The 16,490-nt window shown below is 41.2% G+C and overlaps 1 protein-coding gene across 3 annotated transcripts in view; it reads left to right on the top strand.

The window, feature by feature from the left end:
- The window catches only part of prkdc (protein kinase, DNA-activated, catalytic subunit), a 65,137-nt gene extending 53,328 nt beyond the window's left edge, over positions 1 to 11,809 (top strand). Inside the window, exons 77-86 of one of the 3 annotated variants that reach the window (XM_069191510.1) lie at positions 412 to 625; positions 2,359 to 2,426; positions 5,152 to 5,372; positions 5,660 to 5,752; positions 6,112 to 6,192; positions 7,181 to 7,252; positions 7,993 to 8,194; positions 8,811 to 8,999; positions 9,628 to 9,767; positions 10,916 to 11,809. In XM_069191510.1, coding sequence (XP_069047611.1) covers positions 412 to 625; positions 2,359 to 2,426; positions 5,152 to 5,372; positions 5,660 to 5,752; positions 6,112 to 6,192; positions 7,181 to 7,252; positions 7,993 to 8,194; positions 8,811 to 8,999; positions 9,628 to 9,767; positions 10,916 to 11,120 — 1,485 coding nt within the window. In that variant the 3' untranslated portion in view covers positions 11,121 to 11,809. Of the gene's footprint in view, positions 1 to 411; positions 626 to 2,358; positions 2,427 to 5,151; positions 5,373 to 5,659; positions 6,193 to 7,180; positions 7,253 to 7,992; positions 8,195 to 8,810; positions 9,000 to 9,627; positions 9,768 to 10,915 lie in introns of those variants that run through there. The other 2 variants (XR_011189929.1, XM_069191511.1) reach the window with 2 other exon arrangements.
- Positions 11,810 to 16,490: the final 4,681 nt, after the last annotated feature.

The raw sequence follows: 16,490 nt of genomic DNA, 5'->3' as shown, positions 1-16,490 counted from the left end.
TACATACTTAACAAAAGGAAAGCTGCGATAATTAACTTTTGAAGTTGCTAAAATGCAGGACCATGGTTTGAGTAGGGAGCTATTTCACTGTGTGGGCTGCACAAGAACAATTTGATATTCATTTCAGACTGAAGTAGAAAGAACAATGTCTCAGCTGTTGAGGCTTCTTCAGGCGTGGACACATTGCGTTTTGTTTTTTTCTTTTCAATATAGAATTAACCTCAGCTTTTGATCATGCGTTCGATTAGTAAAATGCAAACCAGCTGCACTATAAGAACAGTTTTTGTAAATGAGCGCTACCAGCCACAGCCTAAGGGTTTCACAATGTCCACTTGGCCACGTCAGTTACACTTTTAGCTGTAGTTACTGGTTAAATCCTGCTCTCATGGCTTGGTGGTGTGTATTTTACAGAAATATGCCAAACGTATTGAAGAGATTGAAAAGGAACTGGGTAAGGATGGCTCCAAGTTGTGGGATAAGAGGAAAGATGAAAAGTTTTGGCAAAAACTGACGACATCGATCAGATCAATGGATCCGATTGCGCTTCCGGGAAACCTGAAGGAGTACTCGTCCTGGCTGAGCAACTTCAGGCCAGAGACCCTGCGGAACGAGCTGGAGGTCCCAGGTATGTACAGTATGTGCACTCCCTCCGTGCTTGTGTGGAGGTTTGCAGAAGGCGAACTCCTCAACACCACAGATCTGAGTTCCTGGAAGAGCTCCAGAGGACACAGATGCATGTTGATGCACGTGTGTGCGTATAGTATATAGTGGGCAGTGCGGAGGCTCTGTGACTAAGGATCTGCGCCTGTGGCTGGAAGGTTGCCGGTTCATATACTGCCTCCGGCAGAGGAATCCTACTCAGTTGGGCCCCTGAGCAAGGCCCTTAACCTCAGCTGCTCCAGGGGCGCCGTATAAATGGCTGACCCTGCGCTCTGACCCCCAGCTTCTCTCCCTGTTTGTGTGTCTCATGGAGAGCAAGCTGGGGTATGTGAAAAGACAAATTCCTAATACAAGAAATTGTATATGGCCAGTGCAGCGATCTTATCGCTCATCTTATCTAGTGTGCGAACCTAAGAAAGGTTACAAATGAAAGAAAGCGGTTCAGCCCATGAAGCCTGTTGGGTTTAATTAGTCATTAATTGATGCAAGGATTTCATCCAGCCATTCCTTGCAAATAGCCATGTTAACAGCTTCTCCAACATGACTGTGCAACTTGTTCCAGACTCCCGCAACCCAAAGTTGTGTACACGGTGCCTTCCACAACTATTTGAACAGCTGATCGTGAGATGATAAGCATAATACTCATTGTATTTGATGGTAATTACATGCATGCATTTGATCATATTAGAACACAAACAACTTTTGTTTGATAAGGTAAGTCAGAATGTGGTTGCATAACCCTAAAAAGTATTAATCTTTGACCCATTGGGACCACCGTTAAACTCTAGTGAGAACTTTTGAGGTGCTTTGCCAAGTCTCTTACTTTGTTGCAGCTACTTCGAACTGTATTTTTAGGTATCAGGTGATTTTATTTGAATATGTCTAAATACTAAGTCCTAAATTTATAGATATAAACTAGAAACAGGGTATAAGTTTAATGTTACTCTGGTGTGTTCTGGCTTCAGGTTTGTCTTCAGCATTTCAAACGCATGCTCAATTGGATTTAACTCTGCAGATGATTGTCTTTCTGTTCAGTCTTTCCTCTAGTGTAGAACTGTTCCTCTGGTAACTGCCCTCTTCATAACATCACTCCAGATTCCTACAGGTGCTAATCCCTGGCAGAGACATGATGGATTATTAAAAGAGAACTACAGTTTAATCATTTTGAAAGTATTGCTGGACTGTAAGAAGAGTGCTTAAAATATACCTTGAGTTGTGGTCATACAGTGCTCTGTGCTCCCAGTTACAATAACATTACAAGCACAAATAAATAGATACACAGTACAATATATGATAAATCCGTAACAATATTGCTATATATAATACTGTATATTTAAAGTGTATTCCACACTCAATATTGGCACTGCCAAACTCTGTAGGACTGACCAGCAAACAGGCATGATGTTCTTCATTATGAGCGTTTGTGTACTTTACAGCACGTAGTCACGAGTGCAGAACGTTTTTGTTTAACGTGTCTATGCTTTGTAAATGTGTCGTCTTGGTTAACAAAATACTTGTTAATCCCTTGAACTACTTTTATACCACATTTTTAAGTGTCTAAAGATAGTGAAAGGAATTATGTGATAGTTGTCACTTATTATAGGTTATCTGTTAAGGTTTTAACTAAGTGCTTCAGTTGTGTGCTTTGCAGCTTTGCTTCGCTGTTGGTTTCCAATACTTTAATCGACTCTTTTTCAGGGCAGTATGATGGCAGATCCAAACCTTTGCCCGAGTATCACGTGAAGATCACTGGTTTTGATGAAAGGGTATGTGCGTTTTATCATATTTCTGAAGTGACTCAACTCTTCTGTATATATGTTGTAGTGTTTGCCGATTATAAAAATATAATGGTAACATCTATATGATGATAAAAATATAATTGAAAATAAAGTGATGAATGTCAATAATTTATTGTCATTAATCAGTTAGAAGCATTGCTTCAGTTACCTATGAGTAACAACTTTTGTTTTCTTAAGAACAATTTGTAGGATACCATAAGGCCCTGGAGATTTTTAGAGTATTTAATTTTGAGTGCATTTAGTACCAAAATTACTTCTGCCTTTTCTTTGCTGATACTATTTAATACAGAACTGTGTCTTTATTGACTTCTTATTGAACACCTGAGCGAAATAGTCATTTAGTACCAGCCATAGGCCCATTTTAACACCTTTAAACTCTGTCCCATTCCTTCAGTCTGCTTTCCTGAATCTGATTTTTTTTTTATTTGGACTTAACCTGGACAGTTTCAAAGAATACTTGAGAGTAAAGTATGTTATTTTCAGCAATTTCCTGATGGTGCTTTCATCTCTGCTGGCCATCATTCTGTCTTCATTGTTTGAAAAGAGGAATCAGTCCAGGCATTTCCTCTTGTGTGTGCTCCAGCAAGCGGAGTAAGAAGGCAGTCATTAGCCATGTCGTCCACTTTTTCTGCTGCTGATAGGTTTTTCGGAGTATGATGTGGGGAAAGTTAAAATTTCCCATAAAGACCACTACTTTTGCACAAAAGGTCTTAATTTTGTTAAAGACTGCCGGATTATAATTAATATATACATTTGGTGTTCTTTAGCATACTCCTAACATTGCACCCTTAGAATGCTTTTGATGAAACTGAGCCCTATAGATTCTGACACTCTTGGTTCCTTGACTACATTCATGAGCCTCAATACGTCATATAAAGTCCTACTCCTCCTCTTCTGTCTTATTTGTCACTCCAAGCTACAACATCTACTCATGTTGCATTTATCTCTTGCTTTCAGACAGCCGTGTTTCTGTGATGATAATAACACCTTAATTGACCATTAACATGGTAGCTTCTGTTGTGTACTTTGGGTTTACCTGCTTGCTGTAGACTGGGCAGCTATTTTGTGTTGAGTGTAAAGACCAAGCGAATAATAGTGTTGGCAGTTTTGTTAAGCATGCTGAGTTTTCACTTATTCCTGGTTCCCTATAGGACTAAGCATTACAAGTGTAACAGCTTCTGTCTGTCCATGCATTCTGTCATTCTGTTTTTAATACACCTATAGTTGCAATTGTAGTAGTTATAAGGACTTACATGACTTATTGAAGAGAAGAGATAGCTGATGTATTGCCTTTGATTTTCAATAGTCATATCAAGCACTCCATTGATTCTGACTTATTCCTATGCAGCATGTGCTGCAAAAATTATACTTTACACAAAAACGGTCTGCACTGACGCAGTCAGCCAAGGCTTGCTGCTTGCTGTTTGTCTTGGGTTGAGCATCTGAGAGGTTGATGGTGAATGTTTTTCGTAAGGTTGCCACACCTCAGATTTGATCAAAAATGTACTCTTTTTTGCTTCTTCAATGTCTGTGGGGGTGGATTTTTCAAATATCTTAGTATCTTCCCTTATTTTTTCTCCCCAAAGGTTTGCAAGTTGAAATGCCCACACAAATATCACCTGCAAACCCCAACCTGTTGACTTGAGTGAGAATGTAGATGTTCATACACAGTTCCCCAAGATTTAACAGACACTTATATCATCAGGAAGAACCAAACCTCTGCTGCCTCCCCCAATGTTCTCTTTCATGATGTCTTGCCTATTGTCTGTACCTATTGTTACAAACGAGGGGGTTACAAAAATGGTGAATTACAAACAGGAACTAACCGAGTGGATTAGTCAGTAAGTAAAATAAATTATCAGAGCCCCCAACCTTTGAGGAATTCTCCAAGAATATACCCGAGCAGTTGGTATAGTTAGAGGCACGTGAATTCCTTATTCTCTGCCACAGCTTTGGTTAAAAGAGTAATAATTCAGGCAAACTTGGTTAAACCAATATTTATTAATAATGACAATACAAACACTCCACACAATATAAACCCACAACATACTGCAAACCCTAGACTGCTACGATGTATTTGACTCTTAAATAATGCCTACAGAGGAGAGATAAGCCAGCTTCTAACATAAATGCAATACCACCTACAATTATATATCTCTCTCTCTGCAAACACAGATGCCACAAAATAAATGGGAGTCTTTCTCCCCGTTCTATAATGCACCCACAAAGCAGGAAAGGCTGTTGAACTGAGGGATTCTTCCCTAAAAACACAGAACAGCAAGCAAGCACAGAAAAGCTTTTTTTCAGATTATCATGAAGTAGGGTCTCTTGCCTGGCACAAGCTTCAAGTTTTTTCTCTTCTCTTCTCCTCTTTTTCTCCTGTCTTGATGTGATATTTTGGTGTCTTGTTTGACTGTTCTTTGACACACAATCATTTACCCAGCACTAAGGTGAACCAGAGGATTATTTTGACCATTCTTTCTCAAACCCAGCACAACTAAGTAAACACCCCTTGATGTGAGGCTCTAGGAAGTGGAAATATTGACACCTCTTAATGTCACCCATTGGGTCTAGATTCTCAGAGACACCTCCACTGTCATTTTCCTCAGCCTGTGCCAGTATCTGTACGTTGCCATTAACGATGTACATGTCAGTGGCGCACACCACAGCGCATCTCTTGTTTGGTGTTCAGGTCCAATCGTTGAGTTCCATTCGGAAACCCAAGCGCCTGATTATCCGAGGCAGTGACGAGAGGGACTATCCCTTCCTGGTGAAGGGGGGTGAGGACTTGCGACAGGACCAGCGCATTGAGCAGCTGTTCGGTGTCATGAACATCATCCTCTCGCAGGATGCGGCCTGCTCCCAGAGGAACCTGGGCCTCAGGACCTACCAGGTGATCCCCATGACAACCAGGTACTGTTTCAGCCCACTGTGACATTTCAGGCTGTAGCACTTGTTTGAAATGCTATATAGAATATTGTTTTACAAGCATGTTGAAAAGGAAAAAATTCACATTGAAAACAAAATCCCTAGGAAGCTGTTGTTAAATAGAATGATTGTGAATAGCATTTAATTGTTTTTATTTTCATGGTAATTAAGGATAACATTTCAAATATGACAAGGAAAGAATTAAGGGGAGAATTCAATTCTTTTTTGGCTGTTTAAATACAATGGGAAAAATTGCTCTTTTTTCTGCTTAGGATTGGTTTGATTGAATGGCTGGAAAACACTTGCACATTAAAGGATTTCCTTGACAGCAGAAGGACTGAACCTGAAAAAAAAAGCTCTCCAAGGTAAAACAAACTCTTCAGGTAACACAGCTCTTCAACGGTGCTCACACCCGAAGAAGGCTCGACGGCCAAAACGTTGCGTTTTCTTTCTTCTCTCTTCAGCATGGAATAAACCTATTACTTGTTCCAAGGTAACGCAAATCCTGGTAGGCTTAGAATCGTGAAATTCTAAAGCAATATATAAAAGTATAATAGCCAGTGCAGTTTGCTATTCTGTGTTTGTAGTGTCTATATGTTGTGGAATATAGAACTGTATAAAATCTGTTCTTATTTGCAACTTAATGAAGATTAAGTTTAAATGTTAATTCCTTTGAATGTGTTTGTAGATCATTGATGTATTTGATATGATAAATCTCTTTTAGTCCTCGGGACATGTATAGTGCTTGGCTGGACAAAATATCAAGAAGGTCTAGGGGACTAGAGCAGTATCATGAAGTGTACAAGTAAGTATTCTCCCAGTGACTGATTACTGGGATGTATTAACTCATTGTGTTAACTCTTGCAAATATTATGCTCAGTTTTATTTAGTAGTGTCTTTCCTCTCACATATCCTAATACTTATTTAAACTTGAAAACTGGAAAAGCTTTTGGCATATTTAACATTTTTTAATTAACTGGTGGTTTCTGTGTCTTGGAAGATGAAGCCTATTTGAGCCTTGCTAAAGAGACACAAGCACATCTACTCTGTTTATTTACAAGACTTTTTAGGTTACTTTTTAAAGACAGAAGTCACAGCCTGACAGCTTTATTTTTAGTTGGCTCAGGCAGGGTCCATATGATATAAATGTTAATATGTTTGTAGTGTACCAGCAGTCGACCCTTTCTTACGTATTGCGGTTTGGCAAAATACTTTGTTAAAACTGTCAGCTACATAATAATTGTATAACTTGCTCCTTTTGGTGTAGATGTTCTTTTTAAAGGCTATTAAATAAACATCTTTTTTTCATGATGTTTGATGTTTAACCGACAATTTGAATTTTGGGTATTAATTGATGAACATCTTACACTAAACAAGGAACATCCCAATCCTATTGTTTTCATGTTCCCGATACAAAGCAGGAGAACAGGAGTTTTGGAACATGGTCTTTCAATCATAGTCTTCCGTAGAATAGAGGTGTTTTTTGTGTTATTGGGTGTATTTTGAGATATTGTCTGATTCCAGCGTCCTCACTTTCCTTGGTTTGTTTTATGCGGTAGACCCTGCCCTTCCGCAGTTTCTGTGGGCTGCCCTGTCAGCTACAGGAGCTGCCAGTATGTCTGAACTTCCTGCTGCCCTTGTGGTCAAGTGCGGCTTCTCCCAACGGTGGTTTTGTAAGATTCCCCCAATGTAACTGGGCAGCGAACGCTTGTTTTTTCTCTTTCCGTTCCGAACTCTAGTGACATCGCAGCTGGTGTTGTCACGGCAACTGTTTGATCTAATTTCCTTTACAGGAAGGCAAGCAGAACAGAGACAGTTGCAAACTTCCAGAGCATTGAAAAACTTGTACCACAAGATCTCCTTAGGTGGGTATTTTAAGTCAATCCATCAGCGTGCATTCTCTGAACTCAAAGACGAGTGGTTTTGCTTTTACAGGCTCTACAGGAATCCACATGGCAATCGAAGTAGTGGGCCAAAAGTTACATCCCATAAATGTCTCTTCCCCTAGACAAGGGGCAGAAAGTGTGATGTATTCATCCCTTATTGTGATGAGAGTCTGTGAATTAAAGCAGTTCATGTTTTCTTCTTTTAAATCCACAAAAGGCAATTTGCGCAATATATTGGCCAGCACACCTCAAAAAAAACTTTACAGCTTCTTGGGGTCACCAGCACAGCAAAGCATACTTCTAGTTTGGGGGTAAAAAAGGTAACAGCTTAAATTTGAGCATTTCCATATAAGAACATGGTGACAAATAAGAGGAGGCCATTCATCTCATCCAGCCTTGTTTGCTTGTTGATAACAAACTGATCTAAGGAACTCATCCATCTGTTCCTTGAAAGAAGCCAAGGTATCAGTTTCGGCATAGCATTGTAGCCTGATCCCGATATGCACTATATAGTCGTCTTAGCCCACTACTCACGGCTGGCAGAACACACACCAGTCCCAAGCCAAAAGTGTGGAAATGAGCTCGTGATGCTCTGTGCTTGAAGGCTTTAATCTCTGCGGTTTGAATGATCTTCAAGTCCAGTAGAGCGACTTGTGATCTGCTCTAACTGGCTCAGATCATCTCCTGTCCCTCATGTTGCCACCTGTCCCTGTGTTCAGGAGAGCCTTCATACAGCTGAGCACCACCCCCGAGTCCTTCCTGTCTCTGCGCAGCCACTTCGCCAGCACCCACGCGCTCATATGCGTCAGCCACTGGATTCTGGGCATCGGCGACCGCCACCTCTCCAACTTCATGGTAAACATGGAGACGGGAGGCATGGTGGGCATTGACTTCGGACACGCCTTCGGTTCCGCGACACAGGTGCGTTTTTGATGACGGGCGGTGGGACACGGGACACAGCCTGGGACTGGACCAAGATTAGGAACGGAATAGGCCCATTGTGAGAAGAATGTTGTTGAAATGTGACCTTGAAATAGTTGCAAATGAAGCAGTAATTTATGTATTAATTAGGTCCATTGGCAGTAATGGCTTATACTGAAAGGCATTCAAAATGCAGCAAATGCTGTTAGATGCTACACTCTTTTGGGGCATTGTTAAAGCCTCTCTAAAGCCTGGTTTTGTTTTATGAAACATCTGTTCCAAGGGCATTAATACCATAGCTGTGTTACTGATGAAAACTCTTGTGCTGTTTTTCAATAGTTTGTCCTTTTGTGGTCACCTCTGCATGCAAACCATCAGAGACGCTTAAGCTGTTGAGCAATGGTTGCAGCTGTTTTCCTCTGAATTCAGACTTCTCGTTATGGAGTTACTGTGGATGAATTCAGTGTTTGCTCCAGTAATGGCAGGATTTGAACCAGTGCATTCTGGGTATTTTTTGGTGCATCTGTTCATAAAGAGGCTAAGTAGTGTCCCGATTGTTATAATGGCATATATAAGAGGCACCGTGACTGCAGCTGACCAGTGCTTGTCCACACAGTTTCTGACAGTGCCCGAGCTCATGCCGTTCCGCTTCACACGCCAGTTCCTGAATCTCATGCTCCCCATGGGGGTGTCGGGCCTGATCTCCAGCGTCATGGCTCACGCCCTACGGGCGTACCGGGCGGAACCAGATCTTCTGCTCAACACTATGGACGTCTTCGTGAAGGAGCCGTCTTTAGACTGGAAGGTAAAGAGAGGTTAAGCTCATCCCTGCAGGTTACACGCTCTTTTCATATTGGTGATTATTTTATAATCGTCTGGTGTGGCTTGGAAGGCTTGAGGCGGCAGCAGTGTGTTGCAAATTGAAAAGCACCGTTCGTCTTATCTACAAGAAAATAACAAAACTTGTTGCAAATTGATACACCCGACATGCACTAGAAAAAAGGCCAAACTTGGAGGAATAACACTGGAGCTATGATTCAAGTCCAGTTACAAGGCTGAAAGATTAGAACAGTTAAGGACTGACTTTGGTTCCCGGATCCTCTTATCGCTACGCAAATACTTGAATAGAGGCCAGTTGAAATGTGCTTATTCGGTTTAAGTATATAATAGTCATTGAAAGTTTTGTGTTTGGTCCCTTGTGACACATAGTGCTGTCAGAAATAACACATTTATTTCTGTATTCCCATGCTTCCTTTATACAACTCGCTTCACATGCAGCGTCAGTAATACATTACAGTGATTGCATTGCCCTTGCTCTAGTAACCCAGCTACCTTGACAGGTTTTTAATGGATTTGCTCACTTGCGTCCCTTGTGTCTGCTGTGCATGACGACAGGGAGTCAACAGAGGTGCAGTTAACTGCTTTGTTTCCAGAACTTTGAGCTAAAGCAGCTGAAGAAAGGAGGCACCTGGAAGGAGACTGTGAACACCAAAGAGATCGACTGGTACCCCAGGCAGAAGGTCCAGTTTGCCCAAAGGAAGCTGGAAGGAGCAAATCCTGCTGCCATAACCAGGTACTGCCACGACCTGTGTTGCATCTCAGCAGATCTTCCCAGGATCAGCACTCTGCTTCTGCCATAACTCCACATCTTAAGTATGAGGTCCGTTATGTCCACCATTATACAGAGAGGGTGCTCGTTGAACAGCAAATGACAAGAAAGATGGAGTTTTCCAGTTAAATAAAAGACATTGTGATGTTGACTTAACGTGCATGCCTGTCAAGCCAACAGACCTGTTCTCTGACATCGTCATTTCTTGAAGGAGGCCAGCATATGAGCCTCAACATCATGGCTATATAGCTGGGTTCAAATTCCAACTAAACCTTTTGCTAAAGAAGTAGTCCCCTTATCTCAGGTTTAAGTACACTTTCTATGTAGTTTTACTTGTGCAATCTGTTCTCTTGATTCGCTGGTCATTCTGAAGAAATCCATTGGCTTGGTTCTGTCAGTGCCTTTCAGATTTTTAAATAATTGGATCAAGTCTCCAGTAGTCTTCTCCGTTCAAGACCAGAACATTTTTTTTCCTTCAGTGTGTCAGTGTAGGTATTGAAGTAACTGCATATCAAGTTCTTAATGTTTACACCCCTCTGATTTTAGACATGAGGATATTAATATTGTTAATTCTAAATTCGTATTAATACTGCCTGCATCAATTACATTAATACCACTACAACTATTAGCCACACAAAATGGGTTGTGTGTTTGATTTGGCCTGATAAAGGTCCTTCTGTCTTCTGAGTTTCACAAGGCTGTGTTACATAGTTGTTAAAAGCATATAGTATGAATAAAATACATTTCAACACAACTGTGATTTAAGTTAAAGCAGTAGCACCTCCCAGTGTTGTAGGTTACTCTATGTCGGAGACAGGAAAAAAATCCACACTGTAGTCTAGATGAGAAAATTAATATAACGGCATAACCAATAGGAGTTACCCCATCAGTTTCTGTGATGTGTGTATCACGTATGCAGATTGAGATTAACAATCTAAAAAAAGTTACATCCAAATTACATCCGGAGCTCCAGAAGATGCTTTTTGTAACAGCAGACTGCAGGCAGGCCTTCGCCGTATCTGGGCATGCCCCTTTGCTGCTTTCAGGCCCTGTTGTCTAATGGCTGAAGCTGACCCAGCTTTGCCCTCGGTTTGTTTTGTCCCTCATTGCAGCGATGAGCTGAAGCTGGGCTTTGAGAAGGAGTCCTGGTGCAGGGCCGCGTTAGCCATGGCCCAGGGAGAGCAGGGCGTCAATGTCCGTGCGTCGCAGGCGGCAGAGGGCCTGGCGGTTGAGATCCAGGTCGAGTGCCTCCTAGATCAGGCCACCGACCCCAACATCCTGGGCAGAGTCTACATGGGCTGGGAGCCCTGGATATAACACGGAGAAGCCCAGCTCCAACCCTCCGTCTGCTGCAGAAGAATCCAGCAGGAGTAACGCTTAGTACCTTGTTGTTCTGTAATAGTCTAGAATGTAGTTGCGTCGTTCAAATATTTGTGCCTAATACACACAGAAATGTTGTACCTTATAAACTGACACATGACATACAATAAAAGGCAGAGATGTGATAGTGCCTTTAAAATGAGGACTGTACACTGTCAAGAGCATGAGGGTGGAGCCCTTGACGATCATCTTTTCATTTTCCTCTTGTTTACCTTTGATGTTGCCATCAATACACATTTTGTATGAAGAAATAAAGGGTATGTGACAAGTAGCTAACTTGTTAGTTTTCTTTGTGATGTAACGGGATTACCCAGAAGATTGATTGGTTTTTTTTTTACAATTGGCAGGCACTAAAATGACACTGTGTAACAGTCCAGTTTTGCAGAGAATGTTGTTCACTTTCTTTGCTACTGCTTCCAAGCAACAGTTTTACCATTTCGTGTCAGACAGGATGTTTCTTCAAAATGTTTTGATAGGTAACATGTCATGCCCTCACAAAATAAATATATCAGTGGTGTCATAGAAATGATGTCTTGAAATGTCAATTTTCTTGTGTTTAAATCACTGTAAAAGTTATTCTTTGTTGGAGTACTACTAATTAAATAAATTCTTTTTCTAAAAGACATTCGTAATCTTTATTTTTTCTACGCCTGTCATTTTCATCAAAATGTTGCTAGCAGGAATGGTTTCCTGTCCACTTAGACAGGTTTGGGCTTCTAATTTAAAAAATAATAAATCACGGTTATTCTATTCTGCTGAATAAACAAAATATTATTGCTTGCTTAGAGGCAGTCCTGGTCTTTTAAATTGCAACATCATTAGACGTCAGTTGGTAAGCTGAAAGTTTAAATGCCATTAATCTCCTTCCCCTTTTAAGAGATTTTGAAATCCTTGAACAGATGGTTCATACTGTGATAGCTTGCTAAATTAGGGGGGTTGTCTGGTCATACTTTTGAATTCACAGCGACAATACAGAGATTAAAGAAAGTGAATTAAGAACTACTTATGTGTTTCAGAAGTCATGAAGTTGTTACCTCCCCATTCTAGTCCTACATACAGTATTTCACTTAATCGGGACTTTCTGGGATGCGTGTTACTCTTTGTACTAGATGAAGTACTAAAGACGCTTTGTACTAAACCCAACATTCATCAAATTGTGTAAAAAGAACCCTTTAGTTTCCTGCAAGTCTTTCCTCTTACGTCTGTCTTTGTAATTACACTTCTCTAGCAGAAAAACATGGACCACTACACGATGCATTATGGGAAAACCTTCAGGAGTAATGACACGTGTGGAGGCCCGATCTCAGCTGCAAACCTGTAGCAGTGTTCTGGAGTGATTTTCTTGAGGTCTTCATCAGAGATGGAAAGTTTACATTCTTCAAAGGCATAAAGACACGGAACACATGAGGAACAACATTACGTTTGCAAACATAAGATGGGGGTTTTACCCATCAGAATTTTTATAGACGTACCTCTTCCATAAAGAGCCTCATCATGCCATTTCTCAAAAGGTCTTCAAATGACAACAAAGGCATCGGGAAAGGGCAATCTTTTTGTACAGGGTACTATCAAAATTACACAGGCACACCCCTTGTCCTGATGAGGATTTGACCTACAGGGCAAGACGCAGGCCAGTATTCCCCTACCCTAGCAGGCTGCCACTGCATGAGCAGCACAAGGCCATGTGCTCTGCTTGAATGCTGTCCTGTCGGTATGAATCTGCAGTGATGTGCAGCGTGCGTTTGCTGGTCGTGATCACTACTGTGCTCCTCACTCAAGTGCACTTGTGTAGGATCTCGGCACTCCCGCCCGGTCCATCACACTTGTACTGGCCCAATGACTGGCCCACTAGACACGACATAAGTAATAACTGTACATCAGCAACACAAAATGGGTTGTATGCTTAATTAGGCCTGGTAAAGGTCATTCTGATTTTCACAAGACTGTTTTACTTAGTAGTTAAAAGCATATAGTATGAATTAAATACATTTCAACACAACCAAGCATTAAATTACAGCAGTAGCGCCTCCCGCTGTTGTAGATTAATGTAGGTTTGCCACAGAAAAAAGTCATTCTGCACATCTGTGCCGCCCTCACAGAGGGCCAGCAGAGTGGGCCTGCATCAAGGTGGTCATCATCGCAGAACACGACTAGGTCCCAGTGCAGATGAGTCCAGCAACATATTCCAGCCTCAAACTGCGTGGTGGCATGAAGGTAATATTCTGTGTACATTGATTCAATATTAGTTCCTTTCCTGATTTTCAGCTGGCTTGACCTGAGCCTGTCACCTTATCACCCGTGTCCAATCACTCTCACTAAATGAGGTGGGCAACAGTCACTCCAGTATTATGGCCATCCATTATAGACCAATTCATCAAAATGAATTTATTGTTACACAAGAATGTGTGTATTTGTCTTCTAAAAAAAAAACATGCAAGCGAAGAGTGACATCTCATCTGATGAGCAGTATTTAGCGGTGAACAATGCTGTTGGTGAGACCGAGGCAACTAAAAATCTGACAAGAAACGTCAAACATCAGCTGGAGACATTCACACGTCTGACAGTTTGGGATTGTACAGACGACGTGTCCTGTACCCGTGTCAGGCTGAAAGCAAATGGACATTCTTTGCTGGGGAAAACACTGTAAAAAAACAACAACCTGGTGCTCATTTTAATCTGGCAGAGCTGCTTGCGCACGCATGCCCACGTCCACCCCTTGCTGAGACTGGTTTGTGACAGCAATTGGAAAGCGCTCTGCCTTTAAGATTACTCAGCAAAACTGCGCCGTCAGCTGCTGAAGGGCCTTGTTTACTTCTCTGGAAAGTTTCCCGCAGTTTCTGTGAGTCTGGTAAGCTCATCTGGGACACCACACCTCCCTGCTCTATTGGTGAAAGACAGAGCCCACCCCTCACTGTACTAAGGCTGCAGCGCCCCTCACCCAGAGGGGCTGTTACATAACCTGCAGGCCTGCTCCACAGGCTTGCGGAAATCAAAGACCCCCTCATGAAAATTCTTCAGCTCACTGTTGAATTCTTCGGCGGTGACTTGTTTTGGATTATTGATTTATTTAGCCTTGAGGCCTTGTCTTTTTTTTGTGCTTTTCTTTAAAGTCACTTTGCAGTGACCAAAAAAAAAAGGCAGTTTCCCTCATCTACACTTGAAATGTGGGTCAGACACAGGGTACAATTATGTCTCTCGTTTCTTTAATGTAGGTGGTCATTCAATTGTTCTCATTGAAAATGGAAGTGCATGAATTTAGGCGGGTCAGCAGCCTCAGTTTACGGTCCAGGCATATAAGTTCTCAGTAACTTTCTTTTGACACCAGATTTCTCTCTTCCTGTGCACTGTCATTTCTCTTTTGAAGTCAATGCAATAGCGCTAGAGGAAGAAAACCAAGATGAAACCAGAATTGATTTGATTGAGTTCACATCAGGTGAATACAAATGCTTACCTGTAATGTGAGACTGATGATGTCATTTAGTGACACTAGGGGCTGTAATATTGAATGGGATGTAAATAGGTGAAAAACGAACCCGCTTGGAAAAAAAACACACAATAGACTGGCACACTTTTTTCTCAGGCAATTTCGGGATTTCCTGAGGAACGGTTAGGTACTTTTAACCTCATCTAGCTTATTATGGTGTTGATTCAAATAACTGGTCACTAAAACTGTAGAGTTACCACTGTGCAGCCTTTTGATAATAATAATAATAATAAACTTTATTTTATATAGCGCCTTTAAAGGTGGCTTCTCAAAGCGCTTTACAGGATGACAATAACAATAAATAAGAAGACTACAACAATAAATAAGAAAATTTCACAAGACAAATGGACAAATAGGGGGTTCTCTCTTCTATATGTGCCAGGATTTCTAAAACAGAACCCCTATACGGTGACAACAGACAGAGCTTAAGGAGGTGCTGCCCCGTGCATGACTGGGATTAAACTGGGTCCTACCTGCTTGCTCACTAAAGACCCCCCAGAGTTCTTAAGAGTAGGGGCTTAACGAACTTGCTATAGTGTTTTTTTTTAACAAACAACAAGCAGTGATGGGTACAGACAGGGCACACAATATAGTGCGAGTTTTCAGGCTTTGATAACATTCCTCACAAATGATTAATTCTCAAATGGCAGGCTGCAGACATTCAAGATAATTGCATTACAAATTGGTTAATGGACAGGAAACGGTCCAGATGAGGGGTTTACGCACAAATCATTGTGATGCAATTAGTGGAAAACCACTGGGATCTGTACTAGGACCACTGCTCTTTCTAATTTAAACCTATGATCTAGATTCTGCCATAGCTGTAAACTAGACAAGATGATAAAAACTAGATGCTGCAAAAAAAAAATGAGAGGAGTTTCAGAGCTTCATAAGAAATTCAGAGCTTGGAAAAACGACAGATGATATTGTAGAGAAGTACAAGGTGTTGCATGTAGGCCGTGAAAAACATTCACTTGAAATATAAATCGCACTACTTGTGCTTAAAGAAGGAGGATAAAAGGACAATTTACGTGTTCATGTACTGTGTCTTCCAAACAAATAAAGCAATAAAATGTCAAATAAACGTTAGTATATGTTGTTAGAAGTCTAGAATTGAGATATTAAATTGAAATTGCACAATCTACTAGTAATTCTTCATCTAGAACACTTTTTAATAAAATAGATACCGCCACTTTTGAATCAGTTCGGAAAAGAGAAACCAGATCACTTGTCTCAAAGGAATGAACTTGCAGGATAAACAAACGGAATATTATAGCTTTGAACACAGAAGACTATAAGAGGAGCCGATTCAAATATTCAGATTCCTCGAAGGCATCAAGCAAGTCAACCCGATGATTCTTCAGAATCTATGATAAAACACAGATTAGAGGACACATGTAACAACTATAGGGAGGAGCACTGAAAACTGTGAACAGGAGACACGTCTTTACACAAAGGGTTGTGGGGGTTGTTGAGGGTTGTTGAGGGTTGTTGAGGCTAATAGCCTGACTTCCTTCAAGAGATGACGGATTGCGATGATCGGATCAATTAGCTATTTAAACAAAAACTAATTAGGTGAGGTAAATGGCCGCCTCTCGTTTGTAACCATTAATATATTTTAATGAGAGTTAATCCCGGTGTCCTGTCTAAATTCCACCCTGGGCTTGCACAGTCTGACCTTCCTGAAAATCCCTTTTACTGTCTCATTTCTCCACCTCAACTTGTAACCCATGTGGGTTTGTACTTCCCTGGTGTGACTGGATTCCCTTCCACCCATAAAGCATTATAGGATCATTTGGGATGAAAATGGCATATCAATATAA

This window comes from Lepisosteus oculatus, chromosome 6, assembly GCF_040954835.1.
Source record: "Lepisosteus oculatus isolate fLepOcu1 chromosome 6, fLepOcu1.hap2, whole genome shotgun sequence".
Classification (NCBI taxonomy): Eukaryota; Metazoa; Chordata; class Actinopteri; order Semionotiformes; family Lepisosteidae; genus Lepisosteus; species Lepisosteus oculatus.
Note: the sequence above shows the minus strand (reverse complement) of the source record. Positions and strands in the feature narration are given on the sequence as shown.